We start from the raw sequence: 26,014 nt of genomic DNA on the forward strand, positions 1-26,014 counted from the left end.
TGGTTTGATCTATTGTATGACACATTGTTTGGGGCAAAAGGGAAAAATCTCAGTGGAAGTAATGGGAACAGAGGTAGAAGGGAAGTTGATGAGGAATGAAAGTGAGATTCCGTCCTATGATTGCAAGATAGATCTAGTCCCTGGGGCACAGTTGCCACCAAGCAAGATATATGCCATGTTGGAAGTAGAATCTGCAGCATTGAGGGAGTTCCTGCAAAAGAATTTGCAGAGAGGTTTTATTAGAGAGTCCACGGCCTCTGGGGGTGCTCCCGTCTTTTTTGCCAAAAAGAAAGGAGAGGAAGGGGCACCGGGATTAGTATGTGACTTCAGAATCCTTAACAGCCAAATGAAGCCTCGTGTGTGCCCACTGCCACGTATATATGACCTCTTAGAGAGAGTAAGGTTAGCCAAAGTCTTTACCAAGCTTGATCTACGAGGAGCATATAATCTGATAAGGGTCAGAGAAGGGGATGAGTGGAAAACCAGTTTTTGTACTAAGTATGGTGCATTTGAATTTTGGTAATGCCTTTTGGCTTGCAAAATGGCTCAGGGGTATTTCAAACCATCATCAATCACGTCTTAGCAAGTATACTGGATCAGTTCTGTGTCTCTTATTTAGATGACCTCTTAATATATAGTGAAAGTATGGAGGAACATGTAAAACATGTCACGCAAGTGTTAGAGAGATTGAGAACCAACAGGTTATATGTGAAGTTAGAAAAGTGTAAGTTCCACACACAAAAGGTGGAGTTCCTGGGATATTGCATTTCCCACGAAGGGGTGCACATGGACCCCAGTAAAGTTCAGGCAGTGGTGGAATGGGAGGCACCTAAAACTAAGAAAGATCTACAGAGGTTTTTAGGATTTGCTAATTTCTATCGTAAATTCATAGGTAATTACTCCAAAACCACAACGCCACTGACTGATTGTCTAAGAGGCAAGGCACTGACTGATTGTCTAAGAGGCATTCAGATGGTCTGAGGAAGCACAGAAGGCCTTTGATAAATTAAAGGTGGTGTTTGCTTCAGAAAAATATCTTATGCACCTAGATCCAAGTAAACGTATAAAGGTAGAAACTGACGCTTCTGATAGGGTTATTGGGGCCATTCTGCTGCAACAGGACAAGGAAGGGGACTGGAGACCCTGTGCATTCTACTCTAGAAAATTAAATCAATCAGAACAAAACTACACCATAATTGATAAGGAATTTTTAGCTGTGCATGCTGCCTTTAAAGTGTGGAGACATTTTTTGGAAGGGGCGTCACATCAGGTGGTGGTACAAACAGATCATAAGAATTTAGAGTATTGGAGAACTGCTAGACAGCTAAATCAAAGGCAAATTAGGTGGGTGGAGTTTTTTGCTGGGTTTAATTTTAGGATTGAGTACATACCTGGGCATCAAAACTTTCGTGCAGACGCGCTATCGCGCAAACCTGAGTATATGGAAGGGGAAGCACCTCCCAAGTTGCGAGAAATGCTGTGGGGTGTGCAGCCGTAGTAGTGGACGGCAGGGAATTGCAGCGATTGACAGTAACATATGAGTTTGCACAAAAGAAAATGGAGGAACTGAGAAAAGGTAGAGGGGAAGAGGAAGGTTTCAAGGAAAAAGGTGGATTGTTGTACAGGAGAGGGGTGCTGTATGTACCTGCAGGTGAATTAAGAGGTAAAGTGTTGAGGCAACACCATGATAACCCGACTGCAGGACATTTTGGTACAGAAAAGACCCTGTATCAGATCACATGGCAATTCTGGTGGCCAAAGTTGAGGGAGGAGGTAACGCAATATGTAAAAGGTTGTGAAGTATGTCAACGAGCCAAGACACCCAGAGCAGCTCCCGCAGGGTTGTTGCAACCTATGCCCACGCCGGGAAGGCCTTGGGATGTGGTGTCTATGGATTTTATAACTGATTTACCGTCATCGCATAGGCAAATAGTGATCTTTGTGGTGGTTGACATGCTAACCAAGATGGCACATTTCATACCATGTGCCAAAATTCCAACCGCACAGGAAACTGCAAAAATGTTTTTAGATAATATTTTTAGGTTGCATGGTATGCCATCACAAATTATTTCAGATAGAGGGGCCCAATTTACACCACAATTTTGGAGGAGGTTAATGCAGTTACTAGATGTGGAGCTAAGCCTCACGTCAGCGAGACACCCGCAAACCAATGGGGAAGCTGAAAGAACGAATGCAACACTACAACAATATCTGAGGTGTTATGCTGGTTATCAGCAGAGCGGGTGGTTAGAGAAGTTGAGTCTAGCAGAGTTTGCGTATAATAATGCAATGCATGTGTCTACGGGCAGAGCCCCATTTGTGGCAAACTATGGCTTGCACCCAAGGGCATTCCCAGGTCAAGAGGAGCAGTTAGCAGTACCAGCAGCAGAACAAATGATAGAGGAGTTGAGGTGCATTCATGAGATATTGAAAGAGGATTTGGAAGAAGCTAAAGAGGCTTACAAGAGAGCTGCAGACAGGCACAGGCAAGTTGGGGAAGAAATCCAAGTAGGGAGCTGGGTATGGCTGTCTACCAAGGGACTACCAATACGAGGGAGGTGTAAAAAGCTAGAACCAAAGAGATTGGGACCTTTCCAAGTAAAGGCTCAAATTAACCCAGTCACTTTCAAGCTTCAATTGCCTGAAAATATGAGAAAACACCCTGTATTTCATAGATCTTTATTGTCAGTGTTTGTACCAGCGCATAAGTATCAAATTTCAAGGGAACCACCTCCTTTCCCCACCATGATGGGGGAAGAGGAGACCGAAGTGGAAGAGATATCAGACTCCAGAATAAGTAGGAGGAAATTACAGTATTTGGTTGCATGGAAAGGGTTAGATGAGTCTGAGAACTCATGGGAACCAGCAGAAAAAATTAACGTTCCAGAATTGCAGAGAGAATTTCATAGAAAATATCACCACAAGCCAAAACCCCATAACTGGCATCTTCAAGAAATTTTTGAAGAGACAGATAGCGAGAAAGAAGTGTTCATAGGGTTCGGTCCTTCAGAAACAGAGGAGAGCGAGGAGGAGGAAGGGGGGCTTAGGGGAAGGGGTGATGTCAGGGAAGAGTTAGAAGTTTTCAGTTTATCAGAGGGAGAAAGCATTCCCCAAGGGGGGGAGGGGAGCAGTGAATCTAATAGAAGGGAGCAAGAGGAACAACAGGGAGGGACCGGCTGTTCACAGGAAAGGCAAGGGTTAAGTTCTAGCTCAGATTCGGAGGCCTGACAGGTATGACAAAGGCCTGACAGGTATGACAAAGTAAAAGTACATAAAGGGTTTTTAAATCATGTGATTAGAAGGTCAATTTATGAAGTGTGGGAAAGGAATAAAAACCTACTGGAAAGGAAAACGCCATGGTGGGGCACACCGATAGAGGTATTGACGGTTAAAAAGGTGAATATGGAGGGGAGGGGAGCAACGTATGAGGAAATTATCAGACAAACGGAACAAGGATTAAAGCTTAAACCATATGACGAAATCAAAGGTATGTTAACAGGCTGGTTGCAAATGACATAATGAGTGAGGATAAAAGGAAAGTCAGATTTGAGGGTAAAAAATCAAGATTCCAAATTAATAGAAAGCAGAGGTAGAACACTATCCAGAATGTATGATTTGTTGCTAGAATGGTTTACGAAAGATGAGGAAGTGAAAGAAGCTATGATAAAATGGGCTATAGATTTTGGGCATAAGATTGAATTGTATGCATGCATAAAATTATGGAATGAAGGTATTAAATTTATGGCATGTACGGTTCTGAAAGGAAAGGAAAATTGCCTTGCAAAAATGTGTATACAGTGGTACTTCGGGTTAAGTACTTAATTCGTTCCGGAGGTCCGTTTTTAACCCAAAACTGTTCTTAACTTGAAGCACCACTTCAGCTAATGGGGGCCTCCCGCTGCTGCCACGCCGCCAGAGCACGATTTCTGTTCTCATCCTGAAGCAAAGTTCTTAACCTGAAGCACTATTTCTAGGTTAGCGGAGTCTGTAACCTGAAGCGTATGTAACCTGAGGTACCACTGTACAATCATATAAAGTGAAGAAATTTTGGGAGTTGATTTAGAATAAACTTAAGAAAATATTAAAGTATACCTTCCCCAAAAAGCCAGAAGGTTTTTTACTTGGCCTGATGGGAAAGGATATTAAGATCAAAGATCAACAATTATTCATGTATGCCACAGCTGCTTCAAGGACTTTGTTGGCCCAAAACTGGAAATCGCAAGAAGTTCCTACCATTGCGCAGTGGCAGTCGAAGATGACGGACTATGCGGAGCTAGCCAAACTGACCGGAAGGATTTGGGAACAGGACGATCGGAGATTCCAGGACAATTGGAATAAATTTATTGAATATTTAAAGGACAGTTGTAAAAACTTAAAAACACTAGCAGGACTGAAGTAACTCCTACAATGTAGATAAGATATGAAAAGATAAAATACGAGAGTGGATAAAGGATACCATCTGAAGGGAGGGAGGGAAATCACAAGCTCGGCAGAGCAAAAAGGTGTATATGTTGTTTAAAGTACGATAAGAAAGAATATGTAAAGAAAATAATAAAAATGTATGGGGTGGGTGGGAAGAAAATAAAAAATGCAGTCGCTAATGTCAGAATGAGTATTGCCATAAATATTTACCGAAAGATCTAGCATGCCATTCTTGTGGACAAAGTTGCTGGTCCCGTCGATGTGGTCTGTATCCTCCAGGCAGCTATAGTTGATGCAGGAATCTGTCAAACTCCGAGGGAGATTGGCACAAGCCAGGGGCTCATGGGGCATCTCTGGGATGGGCACCTGGTTACAGAGCTTGCGCATGTGCTCACTGAAGAAGTCTGCATACCCCACATTGAAAGAGGCCAGAGTGGTGTTGAATGTTGCCACTGTGATGGTGGAAATTTGGGAACGTACTAGGCAGAAGTACAACAGATAATGTTAGCTTCACAAGGGGGATAATGTATTTATATTATGTCTTTTGTTTCCCCCCCATAAAATTTATTCATCACCTGGTTGGAAAAAACCCTAAAACCCTCAAACCTTACAAAAGATAAAACAAGAAAATCAATATCTTTTTACAACCCTACTTTAAAACATACAAAAGTTAAAATGCCAAAACAGAATTACCTCAGCTTTCTAAGCATCTGGGTAGGCCTGTCAAAACAGGAATGTTTTTAGCAGGCTCCGAAAAGGGTACGGTGAAGGCTCTTGTTTGCTCTCAATAGGCAGGGAGTTCCAAAATGCAGGCACTGCCACACTGAACAATTGAGTTCCAAATGTGGAACAGGTATCATGTGGCACTTGCAGTAGTGCCAGTTCCTCCAATCAAAGTGGTCTAGTGAGTGCATGCAGGGTAGGGTGATCTTGTAGGTAAACTGATCCAAAGTTCTTAAGGGCTTTAATAGTAATATTTAGTAATAGTAATACCTTGAACTTCGCCCACCAACAAATTGGCAGCCAATGCAGATCTCTGGCCACAGGTGTTATGTGCTGATAAGGTGTCACTTCTGTCAGCAATCATGCTGCAGAATTCTGCACTAACTGCAGCTTCTGGATCAACTTGCACCCTGGGGAGGTCACTTCGGTGCTGCTAACACAGGTGTTTGACTTCACCCATGAGGCGCACTCCATTGTCTTTTGAGACAGATGCACGCTGACAACAGGTATAATATTTAATTATATTATTGGAATAGAATCTCTCTTGGAATAGAATCTCACCATGGCTGTTGGAGTGGTCTGGCAGGTCAGTAACCAGGGTATGATGGGAATGGGAATGCCTAGCACTCAAGCTCTCCATCTCTGTAGCTGTATCGGAACTACCTCGCCTGGTAAACCTCCCTAGAGCATGGGAAAGAAGCACACAGTTATGCTTATAGTGCAATGTTATTAATGAGGATGCTTTGCAAAATGATCATGTTTGCAAGTTGCAGCGATCAAGCCACATTTGGGTCTGTTGGCTGAAAATAGATGGGATAGAAATGCACCAAGCAAACGTTTTCTGGGGACTGAACACAGTGAATGGGTGATATAAAAGCTGCAGGATTTGGACTGTGAAGACAGGATCAATGAGCATGTCTGGAAATGTTTGTTGAAATTATTAAATATTTAAACATAGTTATTCATATTAACATAGTTATTAAGCCCAGACAAAGAAGAGAAGAAGGAGAGAAGAAGAGTTTGGATTTGATATCCCGCCTTTCACTCCCCTTCAGGAGTCTCAAAGCGGCTAACATTCTCCTTTCCCTTCCTCCCCCACAACAAACACTCTGTGAGGTGAGTGGGGCTGAGAGACTTCAAAGAAGTGTGACTGGCCCAAGGTCACCCAGCAGCTGCATGTGGAGAAGCGGAGACCCGAACCCGGTTCCCCAGATTACAAGACTACCGCTCTTAACCACTACACCACACTGGCTCTCAAGAGAAATGGCAAACAAGAGAAATGTGTGGTTCAGCTATAAAGCTGGCACAAATTTCACTGCAATTTCTAAAATATTAAATTAGATTAGATTGCTAAGTCATAATCAAACAGTATCCTGTGGTCCGTAAAAGCAATGGGACATTCTAGTGCATTCAGGGTCTGGAGAGCTCTCTACTCTGAAGGCCATGTTCTCATTCACCTAGGATGGTCGTTTGCCACCCTCCTCTCTCAATGCCACGCCTGTCTTCTCCAATCCCCGAGAAGCTGCCAAAAGAGAAGGTGCTCCGAGTAGGTGACACGTCCAAATGGTCTTCGTGGAGTAAGAAGGGCACCCCCATCCTTCGCTGCCGCTTTTTCCCTGTGTGGTGGTAAGGAATGGAGCCCTTGCGCTCGCGATCTTCTTTGCGGCTCTTGAACTGCAGGAAGAAGACGGGAAGAAATCTTAGCAGCAGAACTCATAAGACACAGGTGGGGAACCTCAGGTTCCAGTACCTGAATCATAGAATCAAAGAATGGTAGAGTCGATGGGACCACAAGGGTCATCTAGTCCAACCCCCGGCAACGCAGGAATCTTTTGGCCAACATGAGGTTTGAACCCACAATCCTGAGATTAGGAGCCTCATAACCCTACCAACTGAGCTATCCCAGGTGAAGAATGTGTCTCCCTCTGAGGCCACTTTGTCTTTCTAGACTCCCAATCTGCACACCTGCTTAAGTTTCTTTGTGTGTTTGGGATGTGTCCTTGAACCTCTTGCTTGCCTGGCAGATAAAGAGGGGTGTGAAGGAGTGTGTAGTTATTAGCCTACTGCACAAAGGTATCATTTAGATTGATCACTCTTTTTTTCTTTTTGGGGGATTTGATATCCCGCTACCTGAAGGAGTCTCAAAGCAGCTAACATTCTCCTTTCCCTTCCTCCCCCACAACAAACACTCTGTGAGGTGAGCGGGGCTGAGAGACTTCAGAGAAGTGTGACGAGCCCAAGGTCACCCAGCAGCTGCAGGTGGAGGAGCGGGGAAGCGAACCCGGTTCACCAGATTACGAGTCCACTGCTCTTAACCACTACACCAAACTGGCTCTCTGCCTGAATTTTCCTAGTTAGATCGCTTTAGTTCAGTGAGGGTCGGCCTTCATGTAGTTTATGCAGTCCACACCTTTAGCAAATAACAGCATTAAGTACATTAAGGGAAGAGATCCAATATTTTAATTTAAGGTGTGATTCATTTACCTTCTTAAAAATATTCATTCCCAAATCAGAGGAGAGGTCTGGAACAGCTGGCCTGCGCAGGTTGGTTAGCGACACTTTAGCAAAAGCTTCAGTGCTTAACGATTTTTCCTCCTCATTGCATTTCATTGTGAGATCCTATATGTCCGCAGAGAGACAAGAAACATACTACCATGTATAGGAAGACTGGATAAACAGCCAAATAACATAATATAAACATAATAATCTCTTATTATGTTGTAACATACTCCCCATTCCTCAGTTCCAAGGTTAGCACAATTGGTGTTTTCATTCCTTTGGGTGAGAACACTGGAGGCTTCTGGTGTGTAAGCATAGTGTAAGTTAGCACACATTTCTACAGCAGGCAGCAGATCTGCTGACCATCAATCAGATTCCCAAAAGCCAACAAAGTTGCGGTCCAGTTTAACTCGCAACAATGACTAAAAAAGGGAAACAGACTCCATTCAATTTCTTCTTCTCAAATGCCAACTGATATTATATTTGAAAAGCTGGAGAATATTTCCCAACAGCCAACTGACAGATTTATGCTATATTATTCTTTTTTCTTCAGCCATAGAAAAGCTTCAATGTCTACTTGTGGCTACCAAAAGAGCCACTAGGGGGAGGGGAAATGTCTGCAAAAACCTGCAGAAAAAAGCAGGGAAAATAGGCAGATCCCCCATCTTTCATCCAAACCTGCTATAGCCTAGATCAGGGCCGTCTTTAGCAGATGTGACGCCGGGGTGCTCAGCGCCCCCAAATTACCACGGATAGTGGGGGAGGGGCAAAGCTGCGCACTGCCAGCCATTGGGGGGGAGAACTCTCCCCCATACCGCTGCAAGATCACTCTCCTTCCGCAGAGGCTTGGGAGGCAAGCTGCACACCCTCCAGCCATATGCTTGGTGGAGCGCAACTGGCGGGTGCAGCTCCCCCACTCGCTGGGGTGCCCCTGAGAGGCCGGCACCCTGGCACAACGCACCACTAAGCCCTATGGGAAAGACGGCTTTCCACTAGGTTAAGCCAGGTACACTTCCCTCATGCTGGCAGGGAATGTCCCGGGTAGCAGATGGCAGCACTCAGCTGCAAACGCTTAATCTCTTTGCCTAGTTTACTTCCTCCCCCAAAATAAGAAATTCAGAGGTAGAGGGAAGCTGTGTAGGGTCTGTCCTGAAATAATTGCTGTGGGTGGGATAGCATTGACCAAGAGTAAATGCCCAATCCCTTTTTCTGCCTCTTGTTTTGGGAGCAATGGGAGGCTGATCTGCTAAGGCAGCTTTGAAAGAGTAAAGGAAAGGGATCCGTTTTTATTCCGTTGCCCCCTTCAGTCAATCCCACCCCAAGGAACCTTTGCATGCTCCAATTTGCTGTAAATATCAGCTACCCACAGCCCTTATTCACTGTCATGGCACTAGTGTGGAGTTTGCATAGTTCGGTGTCTATAAGACACTGTCTCTCAGTTCCATATTGGGGAAATAACATTTATTGGCCAGATCACACAGATAATGCATGCAACATATTTTTGTACATTCTAGAAATACTGCATGTGTAGTAAATATTACAGTTACACATACTTTTCACTACTTCTTTAAGTCTCTTCACTGTGTAATTGTTACTAATTAATGTACCCTGACAGGTCTGCAACTATTCAAACATACTTCATTGCAATTCTAATCTCATGTTTGGTTCTATACGTTCCTCTTTGAACACAGTAATAGTGGTGAGTCAAGATATTTTATATCTGCTGCTTATAATACTAACTGGGTGCCTCTTTCCGTATCAGCTGCCAGTGCATTAACATCTTCTGCTGAAACCATCCTTCATTATACCTTTATCAGAGGTACACTATATGAAAACAAGGGAAAGGGCCTTTTTGGGGGTGGTACCCCAATTATGGAATGCTCTCCTTAAAAAGGCTTGCCCGGTATCCCCCATTGCAATGTTTTGGGAACCAGGCAAAAATATTTTTGTTCACTCAGTAATTTGAATGCTGTGTATGTTTCAAAAATTGAGTGGTTTTTAATGATTTTTTTTTTTACTGTTGTTACTGTTGTATTTTATTGTGCACTGCACTGAAATTGTCAATAGAACAGTGTAAAAATATTTTAAATAAATAAATCCTAAAAATCAAAGGAATATTTTGTTTATTTCCAAATGAACAAAAGAGCAGCAACCTAGAAAGACAGCTAAATTATATGTGTACTTCTTCCCTGGTTGGTCTGAAATTCCGGCCAGGTTTCTGACAGGCCATAAGACCTAAAACTATAAACATGTTAGCCACACCACCCCCAAACCTTTGTGGGCTGTCCCGTTGTCCTTACCTGTGTTTTGTGAGTGTTCACCAGTGATGGAGCTGCTGCAACCATGGAACTGCTGCGAGGCCTGGGCAACGGTGGGACCTCTGGCTCAGGAGATTTCTCAGGCCTTTCCTCCAGCATATGCCGCAGCCTCTGGAGGTAATACATCAGGGACCACTGAGTGCCTTCCTCGGACCAGTGTGGCTGAAGTAGGCAGCGTAATACAGCCACGTCAAAATAGGTAGCATACCGAGACTTTTGGCATGGTGGGATGACCAAAGACACCCTGTCACAAATGATAAAGAAACAAATGCTTTGAACTATAGAAGCAGCCAGACCCCTAAGGGCTCCCAAGTACATCTTATTACAGGACAAGTCAAAGGACAAACTGCTTACTTCAGTCTGGAGAAAGCTGCTTACGTTAATAGCAGAAGATATTAAATTCTAACCAGAAAAGCTTAACTCTGCAATCTAAACATATAATTCATATAAGGAAAATGGCACAAACTATTCAGTATTCAAGCTCTCTTGAAATATAGCTTTTCTATCAAAGCTTAAGGTCAAGGAGAAGAATAAAGAATGTGACTAATTGTGATTCCAAGGAAGGTTTTTATTATTATTATTATTATTATTATTATTATTATTATTATTATTATTATTATTATATATTTACACCCTGCTTACAGATTATAATATGTACTACTATGAACCACCTGCATTTGCATCACTGCCAATCAACCCTAAGCACCCTCTCCTATGGAAATCTGACCAGGCACCCACATATTAACCGTGTGATTAATTAATAAGTCACACCAGTTAATTGATTAGTGCTTCTAGCCCAGCTTTTGTGAACCCTAGATGTTGCGCTTCCAGTGAATTTTCCACAAGTGCTGAGCCCTTTCAAGAGCACTTGCCTGACTGTTCTAAAGAGGGTCCCCAGATTGCTGCCAGAGTCATCTCCCTTTTCCCCAGGGTCTATTGCAGCTGAGATTGTACATCAATGCCAAAGGCCACACCAGGGCCAGCCCTGACATTTTGGCACCTGAGGTGAACCACAAAATGGTGTCGCCCCACCCATCAGGGATTAAGGGGCGAGTGAAGACCTACATCAGGAACAAGGGTGTGTGTGAAGAACTACTTTGGGGGCGGGGGGCGGGCGGGGCAGTGCAGCGGTGGCAGCAGTAGGCAATGCACTCCTTAGAGGCCAAATTTGCGGCCACTGTGGATCCCGACACCTGAGGTGGCTGCCTCACCTTGCCCCATCGTAGAAGTAGCTACACCTTCTGTTGGCTGGGACTGTTATGGAAGAGGATAAACTGCTGTCCTTTTTATGGAATGAAGATAAAAAATCAGGATTTAGTGAGAAAAAATCTAAATATCAAACAGAAATTTTGGAAGGGAAAACAAAACTTCTATTGAAGATGTATAATGTTTTACTGGAATGGGATACCAAAGACGAGGAAATAAAGGAGGTGATGGTAAAGTGGGCAATTGACCAGGGTTATAATATAGATTTTGATAAATGGACAAATTTATGGAATAAGGGAATGAAATTTACGGCATGTTCCACTTTAAGGGAGAACCTAGAAAAAATGATGTATAGGTGGTATATTACCCCAGTTAAATTAGTAAAAATGTATAAAATGGGAAATAAGGCTTGTTGGAAATGTAAAAGTAAAGATGGAGACCTATATCATATGTGGTGGACACGCGAGAAAATGAAAAGATTCTGGGAATTAATATACAATGAATTAAAGAAAATCTTCAGGTTGTTGTTGTTTAGTTGTTTAGTCGTGTCCGACTCTTCGTGACCCCATGGACCAGAGAACGCCAGGCACCTCTGTCCTCCACTGCCTCTGTCCTCCACTGCCTCAGACTCATGCTGGTAACCTCGAAAACACTATCCAACCATCTCGTCCTCTGTCGCCCCGTTCTCCTTGTGCCCTCCATCTTTCCCAACATCAGGGTCTTCTCCAGGGAGTCTTCTCTTCTCATGAGGTGGCCAAAGTACTGGAGCCTCAGCTTCACAATCTGTCCTTCCAGTAAGCACTCAGGGTTGATTTCCTTCAGTATGGAGAGGTTTGATCTTCTTGCAGTCCATGGGACTCTCAAGAGTCTCCTCCAGCACCATAATTCAAAAGCATCAATTCTTCGGCGATCAGCCTTCTTTATGGTCCAGCTCTCACTTCCATACATCACTACTGGAAAAACCATAGCTTTAACTATACGAACCTTTGTTGGCAAGGTGATGTCTCTACTTCTCAAAATGCTGTCTAGGCCTGTCATTGCCCTTCTCCCAAGAAGCAGGCGTCTTTTAATTTCGTGGCTGCTGTCACCATCTGCAGTGATCATTGAGCCCAAGAAAGTAAAATCTCTCACTACCTCCATTTCTTCCCCTTCTATTTGCCAGGAAGTGATGGGACCAGTGGCCATAATCTTTGTTTTTTTGATGTTGAGCTTCAGACCATATTTTGCGCTCTCCTCTTTCACCCTCATTAAAAGGTTCTTTAATTCCTCCTCACTTTCTGCCATCAAGGTTGTGTCATCTGCATATCTGAGGTTGTTGATATTTCTTCCGGCAATCTTAATTCCGGCTGGGGATTCGTCCAGCCCAGCCTTTCGCATGATGAATTCTCCATATAAGTTAAATAAGCAGGGAGACAAAATACAGCTTTGTCGTACTCCTTTCCCAATTTTGAACCAATCAGTTGTTCCATATCCAGTTCTAACTGTAGCTTCTTGTCCCACATAGATATTTCTCAGGAGACAGATGAGGTGATCTGGCACTCCCATTTCTTTAAGAACTTGCCATAGTTTGCCGTGGTCGACACAGTCAAAGGCTTTTGCATTTCCAATGAAGCAGAAGTAGATGTCTTTCTGGAACTCTCTAGCTTTCTCCATAATCCAGCGCATGTTTGCAATTTGGTCTCTGGTTCCTCTGCCTCTTCTAAATCCAGCTTGCACTTCTGGGAGTTCTCGGTCCACATACTGCTTGAGCCTTCCTTGTAAAATTTTAAGCATAACCTTGCTAGCGTGTGAAATGAGTGGAATTGTGCGGTAGTTGGAGCATTCTTTGGCACTGCCCTTCTTTGGGATTGGGATGTAGACTGATCTTCTCCAATCTTCTGGCCACTGCTGAGTTTTCCAAACTTGCTGGCATATTGAGTGTAGCACCTTAACAGCACCATCTTTTAAAATTTTAAATAGTTCAGCTGGAATACCATCACTTCCACTGGCCTTGTTATTAGCAATGCTTTCTAAGGCCCATTTGACTTCACTCTCCAGGATGTGTGGCTCAAGGTCAGCAACCACACTACCTAGGGTGTACGAGACATCCATATCTTTCTGGTATAATTCCTCTGTGTATTCTTGCCACCTCTTCTTGATGTCTTCTGCTTCTGTTAGGTCCTTACCACTTTTGTCCTTTATTATGGAAATCTTTGTACGAAATGTTCCTTTCATATCTCCAATTTTCTTGAACAGATCTTCTTCCCATTCTATTGCTTTCCTCTATTTCTTTGCATTGCTCGTTTAAGAAGGTCTTCTTGTCTCTCCTTGCTATTCGTTGGAAATCTGCATTCAATTTCCTGTGTCTTTCTCTATCTCCCTCGCATTTTGCTTGCCTTCTCTCCTCCGCTATTTGTAAGGCCTTGTTGGACAGCCACTTTGCTTTCTTGCATTTCCTTTTCATTGGGATGGTTTTCGTTGCTGCCTCCTGTATAATGTTGCGATCCTCCATCCATAGTTCTTCAGGCACTCTGTCCACCAAATCTAAATCCTTAAACCTGTTCCTCACTTCCACTGTGTATTCATAAGGGATTTGACTTAGATTGTATCTTACCGGCCCAGTGGTTTTTCCTACTTTCTTCAGTTTAAGCTTGAATTTTGCTATAAGAAGCTGATGATCTGAGCCGCAGTCAGCTCCAGGTCTTGTTTTTGCTGACTGTATAGAGCTTCTCCATCTTTGGCTGCAGAGAATATAATCAATCTGATTTCGATGCTGCCCATCTGGTGATGTCCATGTGTAGAGTCGTCTCTTGTGTTGTTGGAAAAGAGTGTTTGTGATGACCAGCTTGTTCTCTTGACAGAACTCTATTAGCCTTTGCCCTGCTTCGTTTTGATCTCCAAGGCCAAACTTGCCAGTTGTTCCTTTTATCTCTTGACTCCCTACTTTAGCATTCCAATCGCCTATAATGAGAAGAACATCCTTCTTTGGTGTCACTTCTATAAGGTGTTGTAAGTCTTCATAGAATTGGTCAATTTCAGTTTCTTCAGCACCAGTAGTTGGTGCATAAACTTGGATTACTGTGATGTTAAAAGGTCTGCCTTGGATTGGTATTGAGATCATTCTATCATTTTTGAGATTGCATCCCAGTACAGCCTTCACCACTCTTTTGTTGACTATGAGGGCCACTCCATTTCTTTTACGGGTTTCTTGCCCACAGTAGTAGATATGATGGACATCCGAACTGAATTCACCCATTCCTGTCCATTTTAGTTCACTGATGCCCAGGATGTCAATATTTATTCTTGCTATCTCATTTTTGACCACCTCCAACTTACCCAGGTTCATGGTTCTTACATTCCAGGTTCCTATGCAATATTTTTCTTTACAGCATCGGACTTTCCTTTCGCTTCCAGGCATATCCGCAACTGAGCGTCCTTTTGGCTTTGGCCCAGCCGCTTCATCAGCTCTGGATCTACTTGTACTTGCCCTCTGCTCTTCCCCAGTAGCATGTTGGACGCCTTCCGACCTGAGGGGCTCATCTTCCAGCATCATAACTTTTATACGCCTGTTGTCTTTGTCCATGGAGTTTTCTTGGCAGGGATACTGGAGTGGCTTGCCGGTTCCTCCTCCAGGTGGATCACGTTTGGTCAAAACTCTCCACTATGACCTGTTCATCTTGGGTGCCCTGCTCTGCATAGTTCATAGCTTCTCTGAGTTCTTCAAGCCCCTTCGCCACGGCAAGGCAGTGATCCATGAAGGGGAATCTTCAGGTATACCTTTCCAAAAAAGCCAGAGGCATTCTTATTAGGGATAATAGGGGACAAAATAAAAAAAGATTGATCATAAGTTATTTCAGTACGCAACGGTGGCAGCTAGGATTCTAGTAGCGCAAAAATGGAAGACATCAGAAATTCCAACTGTTGTGGAATGGCAGGTAAAACTATTCGAATGGACTTCTGGAGGCGGCGCCATCGGCAATGGCGGATTCCCTCTAGTTCTGAGGGAGTAGCTCCGCGGAAATCGGGTCGGACCGCTACGGCGAAGCGGGGACCCCTTCGAAAATCACAGGTGGGAGAAGCCTGTGACTGTGGGACACGGTGGGCACCCTTAGCGCCCCCCAATCTGCGAGGGAACCCCGCAAGGGGCTCCAAAGCGAAACAGGACGTCTGGCGCGGTGCTGAGAGTCAATTGCTTCTTCTGCGGAGTGAAGCCGCACAGCTGTTGCCGGAGAGCACTGACCTTTTTCCTGTGACAATTCGGCTACTAAATAACTACCCATGAGTAGGTCAAGTTTAAAGATTGGGGAATTTGAGGGGGGGGAAGGATTAATTTGTCACTGAAGCGGGAAGGCGTAAACAGGAAGTCTGCCTTCCGTTTTCTGTACACAGATCAAAGCAAAGACTGTTTAAGCTAAGACCTGGAGAGTTGCGTTAAAAGGACATAAATCCTAACGTCAGATTAAAAGAACTCCCTCCCTGAACTTCAGGAGAGGGGAGGGAAGAGGGGAAAGTATTTTTTGCCTGCAAAAAAAAGGAGAGAAAAGGGAATAAAGACCACCACTTAATCCTTGGGAACGGACTGCCAGGATTAATAGAACTGCTGTACTGAGAGTCGCACTGTTTATGGACAATGTAACTTTTTGACAGCTAACTCTGCAAGAGAGATACTTTCTGAAGGGTTTCTTTGGATTTGAAACTGTTGCTTATTTTGTTGAAGGGGGACATTGGAAAGTTGGAAAAGATACTTTATTGTAATGCCACTGACTGTTACTGTGTCCCCCTAGAGGAATATTGAAATTGCTACAACTAGTTGGGGAATTTTCCACTGCTAACTGGTCAGGGAAATTTCCACTGCAAAGCAAGCTTTGGCCGTGGGACTGACCTTGATCCTCAGATAAAGTGTTATGGCAAACTTGCCTCAGGAAAAGAACTTGCCTCAGGAAAAAACAACAAGATCTGGCAAGGTTAGAATGCAGCAGACCAGCGTAGTATTGCAGCAGCGCAGAGCATCAGCATCCGGCCCCTCTGCACCACAAGGAGAAGATCCTGCCAAAGCTGGGTCTAAAGGAATGGCATCTGAAGAGGGATTTACTTCAGTATTAAGTAAAATTTATGAAACCTTGGAAAAATTAAGCAAACAAGTTACTGAAGCAACAACTAAAATTGACCAAAACACTACTAGCATCAACAACTTGGGGCAGAAGGTGAATTCAAACACAGAATCCATTGAAAGACTGCTGCAAGAATCTACTTCAAATCAAAAGGCAGCTGAGGAAGCAAAGGAAAAAGCATCAGCTGTAGAGGAAAAGATAACACCGATATGTAAACAGCTCGAGGACCACCGGTCGCTTTTGTCCATGATTGAACTTAAGGAGAAACAGACTAATTTGAGGATCAGGGTGGTACCTGAACTTAAAAAAGACAGCTTAAGTGACTTTCTTACACAGGAATTTGCAGACTTCTGGAACTTGGATGATAAGCAAGACTTTAAGATAGTAAGTGCTTTTAGACTTGGAAGAGGAGGGAGAAAGAACAGGGTGAGAGACTGTTTGATTACCCTCCGAACGAAAGAAGGGAGAGATAAAATATTGAGTCTGCATTTCCAGCAGACTTTGGAGATACAAGAATCGAGATTTTTAAGGACATTCCGAAATATTTATTGGATCTTAGGGCTAACTACGGAGAGCTGGTGGCCCTGTTGAGAGGAAACAGAATTGTTTTCAGGTGGGAGTTTCCCCAAGGCCTTTCTTTTACCTTTAAAGGGAAAAAAATCAAAATAAGATCAGTGGAAGACAAAGAAAAATTTCTGAGAGAGCACGGAGAAAACCTACAAAAAGAAGCTGAAGAAGAGCCAAGAGCATTAAAACCAGGAACGCTAGACTACCTTTGGGACTGGATAAATTAGAGAAGGTGACACCACCGACAGAAGAAGAACAACTACTTGGAGCAGTCGGAGGAAAAGCAAAATAACCACACCATGTCTCTGCAACTATTAAGTTGGAACATTCACGGTTTTAATTCCCCGGAGAAAAGGAAAAAAGTTTTTCATTTATTGAAAAAGGAACAATTGGACTTGATTTGCTTACAGGAAACTCATGTGATAAGGCTACACAGGAAAGTACTGATTAACAAAAGATTGGGCCAAGAGTTTATCTCATCAGACAAGGTTATCTGAGAATAATTAGGCTTAATTGATTTACGGCCCCAATTAAGCGCAACTCCTTCTATGACTGTCCGGCACTCTTCCGTTGCGACCTCTGCTCAGGTCCTCCTCCGGCAGCCGCAAGTTTGCAGAGTGGAACACAGCGGAACAACTGTTGCTTCAAAACCATCCAAACACACGAAGCGTTAGTGTGCTTATTTATTTATCAGTCCTTTATTGCAGCAGAATATTTACAGCTCAGCATTTCTCAGATTCTCCTGGGCTGCTAGCAGCCATGTCTCTCTCTCACAGATACACAGAGAGAAGTGAAAGTACAGGAAAAAACTCCTCCTCCTTAGCTTCTAAAAGCTTCTGTCTCCTCCCGGCTTACGTCTGACGTCGGAATGTGACGCACACTCAGAACCCTTAACCATTTAAGTTCTGAACACTCACAGGTTAAACAGAGAGGAGTTGTAATCTATGCTAAAGAGAGCCTATCACCGAAATTTATTTTTAAAGATGACCAAGGAAGATTTGTGGCAATTGAAATTCAAATTCAAGGAGAGAAATTCTTGATAGTAGGAGTTTATGCACCAAATGAGGGGGAATCTGAATTTTTTAAGAAGTTGCATGAGACATTGTTGGACTATATGGAGTATAACATTATTATGATGGCAGATATGAATGGAGTGGTGTCCACAAATATGGATAAGTCACAAAGACAGGTAGTCACTAAAGATGGCAGACTGCCAAAAACCTTTTTTGACATGACTGATAACATGGACTTAATTGATATTTGGAGAACTAAGAACCCCTTGGGTAGAGAGGGAACTTTCTTCTCTGAAGGCAAAATGACATGGACAAGAATTGACCAAATTTGGATAACTAGAGGATTGGCTCCTAAAATTCGAAAAACGGAAATTTGTCCGACCATAATGCTGTGAGAATGGAGATGAAATTAACACCAATTGGTTCCTTTAGATGGAGGATGAATGACACCTTGTTTAGAGATGCAGAAGTCACCAAGAAGGCCCAAAAAACCTTGAGAGATTATTTTGAGATAAACATGAACACTACGGTTGAAAAAAGAGTAATCTGGGATGCAAGCAAAGCGGTTATGAGAAGGTTTCTGATTCAACAGAATGCAATAAAAAAGAGAACTCAAAATGAGAAAAAAGATAAAATTTTGGAGAAGAAATTAAGAGCGAAACCAAATCGCAAGAGATTCTGAGAGAAATAAAGCTATACTAAGTACAATACATGAAAATGATAAACCAGGAAATAGAATGGAAAATCAAGCAGATGAGACAAAAGACATTTGAATCGGCTAATAAATGTGGGAAACTGCTAGCCTGGCAGATGAAAAAAAGACAAAAAATACCATTACAAATTTGGAAGTGGAAGGAAAGAATATACAGAATCCAGTGGAGATTAGAAAGTGCTTCCAGAGATACTTCAAACAATTATATACACAAGGGCCACAGAAAGAGACTGATATAGACCAGTTTTTAAGAACAAATGGATTACAAAAAAACTCTCAAGAAAATAAGTTAATGCTGAATTATAAAATAACGGAACAGGAGATGGAAGGTGCCATCCAGAATATGCAGTTGGGCAAATCTCCAGGGCCGGATGGTTTAACCTCAAAATATTAAAATCTTTGAAAGATTGGTTAATTCAACCACTAAAGGAGGTTTGTAATGAAATTTTGGAGGGGGGAAAGCGCCAGAGTCGTGGAAGGAAGCTTATATTACACTTATACCGAAAACTGAGTCTGAAAAAACACAACTTAAGAACTACCGCCCCATATCCCTACTTAACATGGATTACAAAATTTTTGCAGATATTCTGGCTAAAAGATTGAAAAAAGTACTAGTTGAGGAGATACATAAAGACCAAGCTGGCTTTCTCCCGGGTAGACACTTGTCCGACAACACGAGAAACATAATTAACATTTTAGAGAAGCTGCAAGTGAACATTAATACTAAAGCAGTTTTGATATTTGTTGCCGCGGAGAAAGCTTTTGATAATATTTATTGGAGTTTTATGAAGAAAAATCTTCAGGGGATGGGGGTTGGTCAAGGTTTTGTAAACGGTATAGGTGCAATCTACTCAGAACAAAAGGCCAAATTGATAGTTAACAACATGGTGACAGAAGAATTTGAGATGGAGAAAGGGACACGACAAGGCTGCCCAATTTCCCCATTGCTTTTTATTTCGGTCCTGGAGGTTTTGCTAAACATGATTAGAAGGGACCACCTGATCAAAGGTATTCAGGTCGGAGCTAAACAGTATAAACTTAAAGCGTTTGCAGATGATTTAGTATTGACATTACAGGAGCCAGAATCTAGTACTAAAAGAGTATTAGAATTGATTCAGGAATTTGGTCAAGTGGCAGGATTTAAGTTGAACAAATTAAAGACTAAGGTTCTTGAGAAAAATTTAACACCGATTGAGAAAGAGAGGTTTCAGAAGGAGACGGGTTTAACACTGGTTAAGAAAGTAAAATACCTGGGGGTTAATATGACCGCGAAGAACTTAATTTTTTTTAAAGATAACTACGAGAAATGTTGGTCAGAAGTGAAAAAGGATCTTGAAATATGGTCAAACGTGAAGCTTTCCTTGTCTGGTTGAATTGCTGTTATAAAGATGAATGTATTGCCAAGAATGTTATTTTTATTTCAATCATTGCAAATTTTGGACAAAATGGACTGTTTCAAGAAGTGGCAGAGAGATATTTCTACATTTGTCTGGCAGGGCAAGAAGCCCAGAATAAAATTTAAAATATTAACTGATGCAAAGGATAGAGGTGGATTTGCCCTGCCAGACCTTAAACTCTATTATGAATCAGCAGCATTTTGCTGGTTGAAAGAATGGCTGCTTCTTGAGAACACAGACATTTTTGGATTTAGAAGGTTTCAATAACGTTTTTGGGTGGCATGCATATCTGTGGTATGACAAGGTTAAAGCACATAAAGCATTTAAAAACCATATTGTCAGAAGAGAATTGTTTAATGTCTGGACAAGATATAAAGACTTACTTGAAAATAAAACCCCAAGGTGGTTATCACCGATGGAAGCGAAGGCTCAGAAAAAGCTCAATATGGAGGCCAAATGGCCAAAATATTGGGAGATTTTGGAACAGGAGGGTGACAAATTGAAATTGCAGAGTTTTGAGAAATTAAAAGACAAAGTGCGAGATTGGCTTCATTATTATCAAATAAGGGAGGCTTACAATTTGGACAAAAAAATTGGTTTCCAGGTGGAAAAATCAAAATTGGAAACAGAACTGCTAGATCCTAAAACTAAGATATTATCAATAATGTATAACTTGCTGTTGAAATGGAATACCCAAGATGAAACGGTTAAATCTGCTATGATTAAATGGGCACAAGATGTTGGACATAACATAATGTTTGCTGACTGGGAACAGTTGTGGACCACAGGTATGAAATTTACGGCATGTAATGCCTTAAGAGAGAATATAATGAAAATGATATACAGGTGGGACATGACACCAGTCAAGCTTGCAAAAATATATCATTTGCCCGACAATGTGTTGGAAATGTAAAGAAAATGAAGTTACATTCTTTCACCTCTGGTGGACGTGCCCAAGGATTAAGGTCTTCTGGGAGATGATCTATAATGAATTGAAAAAGGTATTTAAATATACCTTCCTGAAGAAACCAGAGGCCTTTCTCCTGGGCATGGTCGGCCAATTGGTGCCAAAGAAGGATAGAACTTTCTTTATGTACGCTACAACAGCAGCAAGAATACTCATCGCAAAGTACTGGAAGACACAAGATCTACCCACCTTGGAAGAATGGCAGATGAAAGTGATGGACTATATGGAACTGGCGGAAATGACTGGCAGAATTCGAGACCAGGGAGAAGAGTTGGTGGAAGAAGATTGGAAGGAATTTAAAAACTATTTACAGAAACAATGTAAAATTAATGAATGTTAAAATGATGTTGGATTGAAATGAAATGGCTATAGCAACAAAGCTAAAAAGAATATGTAAAAATGGATTGATAATCAGATGAAGATACGAAGTTTTAATATGTTAAGATATAGAATTAAGATAAAAACAAAGAGGGAAAGGATTTGCTGAATTAACTATGTGAACTGGAATACAAAAAAGGGAGGTGTGAGGAAGTCAGGAAACAAGTAAATGAAATATAAGACACGAAAAGATTGATCTGTTTTTAATTGTTTTTTATTTTTCATGTATTTTGATTTTTGTATCTTTTTTCTTTTTCTTTTCTTATTCTGTAACTTTTCTTTGTCTGTAAAATTTCAATAAATATCATTAAAAAATAAAAATAAAACTATTTGAATGTACGGAATTAGCGAAAGTGACACATAGGATTAGAAACCAAAAAGGATCAAAGTTTGTAGAAGAATGGAGCAAATTTGTTACATATATAGAAACTAACTGTAGAAGCTTAAGGACTACAGCAGGATTAACTTGTGATATATATATATATATATATATATATATATATATATATATATTATGAAGAAACTGTAAAAGATAAGAAAACCGCAACTGGGAAGGAGGGAAGTCAAGGCATGATCTAACGCAATGTAGATAAGACGATACTATATATAACTGTAAAGAATATTGTATTTAATTTTTTATTTATTATTTCGTACCTATGTTTTCCTTTTTTTAAAAAATGTTAATAAAAATTATTATTTTTTTAAAAAAAAGGATGGTAGTCATGTTGGCTCATAAGGAAAACTCCAAAATTGCATAACCTCCAACATTTCTCTGATGAAAATAGGGACGTCCCATTCCACAATGATAATTTTACTATTTATACCCCACACATCTTACTGGGTTGTTCCAGCCACTCTGGGCAGCTTCCAACATGTATTAAAACATAATAAAACATTAAACATTAAGAAAACTTCCTTATGCAGTATTGGCTTCAGATGGCTCAGGGGTCGAATAACTCCATACCCTCCAACATTTCTTCAATGAAAGTAGGGACATCGTAAAGAAAAGTGGGGCATTCTGGAATCAAATCAGAAACTGAGACAGCTTCTCTAAATCAGGTATGTCCCTGGAAAATAGGGACACTTGGATGGTCTGAAATCAATAAAAGGGTGATACTTTCATTAGGTCAACCAAAATGGTTTTTGTTTTTTTAAAAGGAATTCATGTGTGTTTTGTTATGTTCCCCGTCCAGTGATTAATCCGCTGGTATACTGTGATCTATTTTTAGTTGCTCTTTAATCTTGTTTGTAAATTGTTTTTTTTAATGCTCTGTTATTTTATGGTTTTGTAAATTGCTTTGAGAATTTGTGCCGATAAAGCTGCATTGGTAGAGAAACAATAAACACTGGTGTTGGCACAAATCCCAAAACCTAAGAGAAACAGATTGTGCATCTTACACCTGATTCTTCCCTATTAATGAGCACTAGGACAACATTAACATTAACAAACAGACTGAAAAATAATACAAAAAGTATATCTAATTTATTTGAGATTAAGAAAGTTAACAAACGGATAAGGTTGCTCTGCTGGTTAAGAATCGTTACCTTATATTAATTTTTGCTGGGGCAAAAGTGGCCTTGCTAAAATTCCCAGTCTACTTGTCATCAAAGACCCACCTCCCAGTTTTCTACATGTCACTCAGACTGTGGCTATGAACTCTGAGGGTGACTCGTTCTTTTGGACTGGGGACTACATTAGGGACAAATAGTAGACTGCATATAGTATATTCAGAAACAGAACGCCAAAGTTCAAAAAAAAAAAGCTCAGGATATCTACCAAAAAGCCAATCTATGTTCTGTTGAATAAACCTGCCTTTAAAAAAACTAGACATTTTCATGTCTTCTGAATTTTAATTTCAACTCTGTGCTGACTCAACTCAGTTACCACGACCCCCAAAGGCTGTGGATGTAGCAATTTGGTTGAATTTGGTCTTCAAGGACAAAATAATTCCATGGATGCTGGGTTAGTAACTGGAGCAAACAACATTTATTTCTTCACTGCATGTTGCTAGGCAACAACCACCCCTCCCCCCCGTATCCAGTTGACTTTGTAGTGATCAATGAGTTCAGCAAATGAGGAGAAATTAATGACGCAGAATAGAGAGCCTGCCTGCAGCTTCATTGCCATAGCGACCGCCCAGCTCAGTTTCAGACACTGACTGCCTCATTTTTGCTGTCTAAAAACCAGTTCCTTCCTCCTTTGGGCACTCTGAACTAGCCTAAAAATAATCAAGTAAAGAGAGCTGCCCCAAAACTGTAGCTCAGCAGGAAAAAGAATATTTGATATATTTTTAAGAGTGTGTGTGTTTGTGTCTCCCCGCCCCCTTCTGTGTATATATTTGGGGAAAGTCTTCATTTCCACTCTCTGTGAGCATGGCACTGCTAACTTTCCTACATCACAGAAGTTGCTTTTCAATGCTTTTTTCACAGAAAATAAGGTTCCTGGGTGGGGGAAGTCAGCTGTGCCCTTTTAATATAGTTGGCAACAGGTCAGGACCAGGTCAGTAAACATGAATACCTTGTTTCAGGCACTATGCTTCAAACATTTTTCTGAAAAATTGAAATGCTTGCCAGAGATTCTTGCAAGAGAAAGTGTCTTTGAATGTCTAAACAACAATTTGTGTTTCAATCCGCTTGGTAATGGCTTCAGCTTAAAACATGGTATCCTACAAGAGACCAACAACCCGGGGTCAAAACGTAAACGGGCAAAGAAATAATGCCCCTTAGTGGCCACAATGTAACACCTCAGGAAGCTTCGAAGGGGACAAACTGAGAGGAAGGTGCCTGCCTCATTCGCAGCAATGCTGTGTGAGGAAGGAAAAGCAGTTGCCACAACACTGCTAGAGCATACGGAAGGCACCAACGTCCCACAGTCTCCTCCAGAGCTGTATGTGAAGCGAAGTCCTGGAAGATAGCAAGGCTACCAATGAGGGTGGTGGGTGTTAAATTAGTGTTATATGCTATTCAACACACATTTTATAGTCCAAATACATTTCAAACAGAATCACACAACTGGAAGACTCCCATTTTAATATTTAGAACAGAAATAATCTTTCTCTGTCTTTTCTAACTGTGGGAAGTATCCTATGATCATAGAAGAAGGAGACAGGGATGGGGAGAAAAGAGAGACAAGGAGGACCCCTTCTAGAAGATCAGCTTTTACCTAGGATAGGGGGGTCCTTTCTCCTGGGAGGCTTGGGATGACACACTTCCATCAATAGAATTCCCACGGTGGCAGCCTGAGAAAGCAGGCCTGGGGGGCACTGCATCTGCCTGGGGTGTTTCACACACTACCTGGAGCCCCTGTGGGTGCAAAAATATTTCACAGAGAGAAATGCAATCAAAATGTGCAGTTTGCTGTTCTGCCTAACATGTAATCCAAACTACTCTTGCTGTTAACTGGAGGAACTGAACATTCAGATGTCCTCCTTGAAAGCTTCACTGGAGGAATAATGGTTGAAGTCTGCATAATTAGGCTGAAACTGCAATCCTTTGCATAGTTTCTTGAGGGTAAAACCCACTGAAAGAAACTGCACTTGCTTTGAATGAAGTACACATATAAAAGACTGCACTGTAAGGATCTACTCCCATGGTGTAGCAGTGAGCTTGCCTTGCATCCATCATGCAGGAATCTTGTTGCTGTTTTCTACTTCACTCTGCTACACTATTTGCAAAATGAGGAGCCTGGTGGTGCAACTCTAGAGTGCAATTAAAGGGAAAGGAATTGGCTTTGACAGTCCATGTCAAGTGCACAGTTCAAACCTGTTCTTTGAAACAACTGTGTTCATGTAAGACTTGTTCTAGCTCTCTGATGTGTTATCTTTCTAGGTGCAGAGCAACAATTCTTAGAGTGGTTAAACTGTTGTCCTCAGGCTTTTGTGGGGGAAGCCATGGCTGTTTAAAGTGGAATGATACTGGGATGGTTGGCAGCTGTCCCACACCTAGCATAGATCTGATCCAAGAAGGCTCCTATCTAGTTCATCATTCTGTTCTCACAGTGGCTGCTTATGAAACTTTCTTTCCCTGAAATCCTGAATAAAGGCCTGAACTCTTACAGAGGGCAATCATTTAAAGCCAACCTTTGATGGCTGAGGTTAAGTGGATATGGATTAAGTGGATTTTAGCTTTTGTTATTTCAGGTTCTGCTAGGATTTAACTTGCATTATACAGCAAGCATTTGTTTAAAGTTATACCACTTCTCTTGAGTTCCCAAAGGGACTGTGGTTGGTATTTGCACATTCGCCTGCCTAGAGGAGCAAGTGGGAAGGACAACCCATTCCTTTCCAGGATCGCTTCCTTCCCTGCAGAAAAATGCTTTCCTCAGCCCAGTTCCTTAGCTCGCCCCCTGCCCCTCCCCTCCCTGTGATTCCAATAAAGATTGTACAGCCTCAGACATTACCTCTGTACGTCCAGCATCCACATTAGGAGATTCACATGTCAGAGTCTGGTTTTTCATTGGAGAACTCCTCTTTGCTGGCAAATGAAAAACTTGTTAGTAGGCAAGCTGTGTGACTCAAAGCACAGAAACACCGGAATTGGCTAAGAAGTGCATGCATTTTTAAATAAAACAAACAAAAACCTCTTGAATCATGCAAATGCAGCCTCCCAGGCTTCTCTATCAATCCCTTCAGGCTCTCCCCAGGCTATAACCCTCACCACCCTCTTCTAGTGCTTTCACCTGGGTGGGAGGTGTCATTGAACTCTGATAATGCACAGGAGTCA

The 26,014-nt window shown here is 41.8% G+C and overlaps 1 protein-coding gene across 1 annotated transcript in view; it reads right to left on the minus strand.

Moving 5' to 3' along the window:
* UNC80 (unc-80 homolog, NALCN channel complex subunit) overlaps positions 1-26,014 on the minus strand; it is a 172,413-nt gene that overhangs the window by 128,863 nt on the left and 17,536 nt on the right. Inside the window, exons 6-12 of the mRNA XM_081900747.1 lie at positions 25,692-25,765; positions 24,456-24,595; positions 9,945-10,206; positions 7,630-7,764; positions 6,603-6,819; positions 5,707-5,826; positions 4,633-4,901 (exon numbers count right to left, since the gene is read on the minus strand). Coding sequence (XP_081756873.1) covers positions 4,633-4,901; positions 5,707-5,826; positions 6,603-6,819; positions 7,630-7,764; positions 9,945-10,206; positions 24,456-24,595; positions 25,692-25,765 — 1,217 coding nt within the window. The remainder of the gene's footprint in view (positions 1-4,632; positions 4,902-5,706; positions 5,827-6,602; positions 6,820-7,629; positions 7,765-9,944; positions 10,207-24,455; positions 24,596-25,691; positions 25,766-26,014) is intronic.

This window comes from Podarcis melisellensis, assembly GCF_964234715.1.
Source record: "Podarcis melisellensis genome assembly, chromosome: 1".
Lineage (NCBI taxonomy): Eukaryota > Metazoa > Chordata > Lepidosauria > Squamata > Lacertidae > Podarcis > Podarcis melisellensis.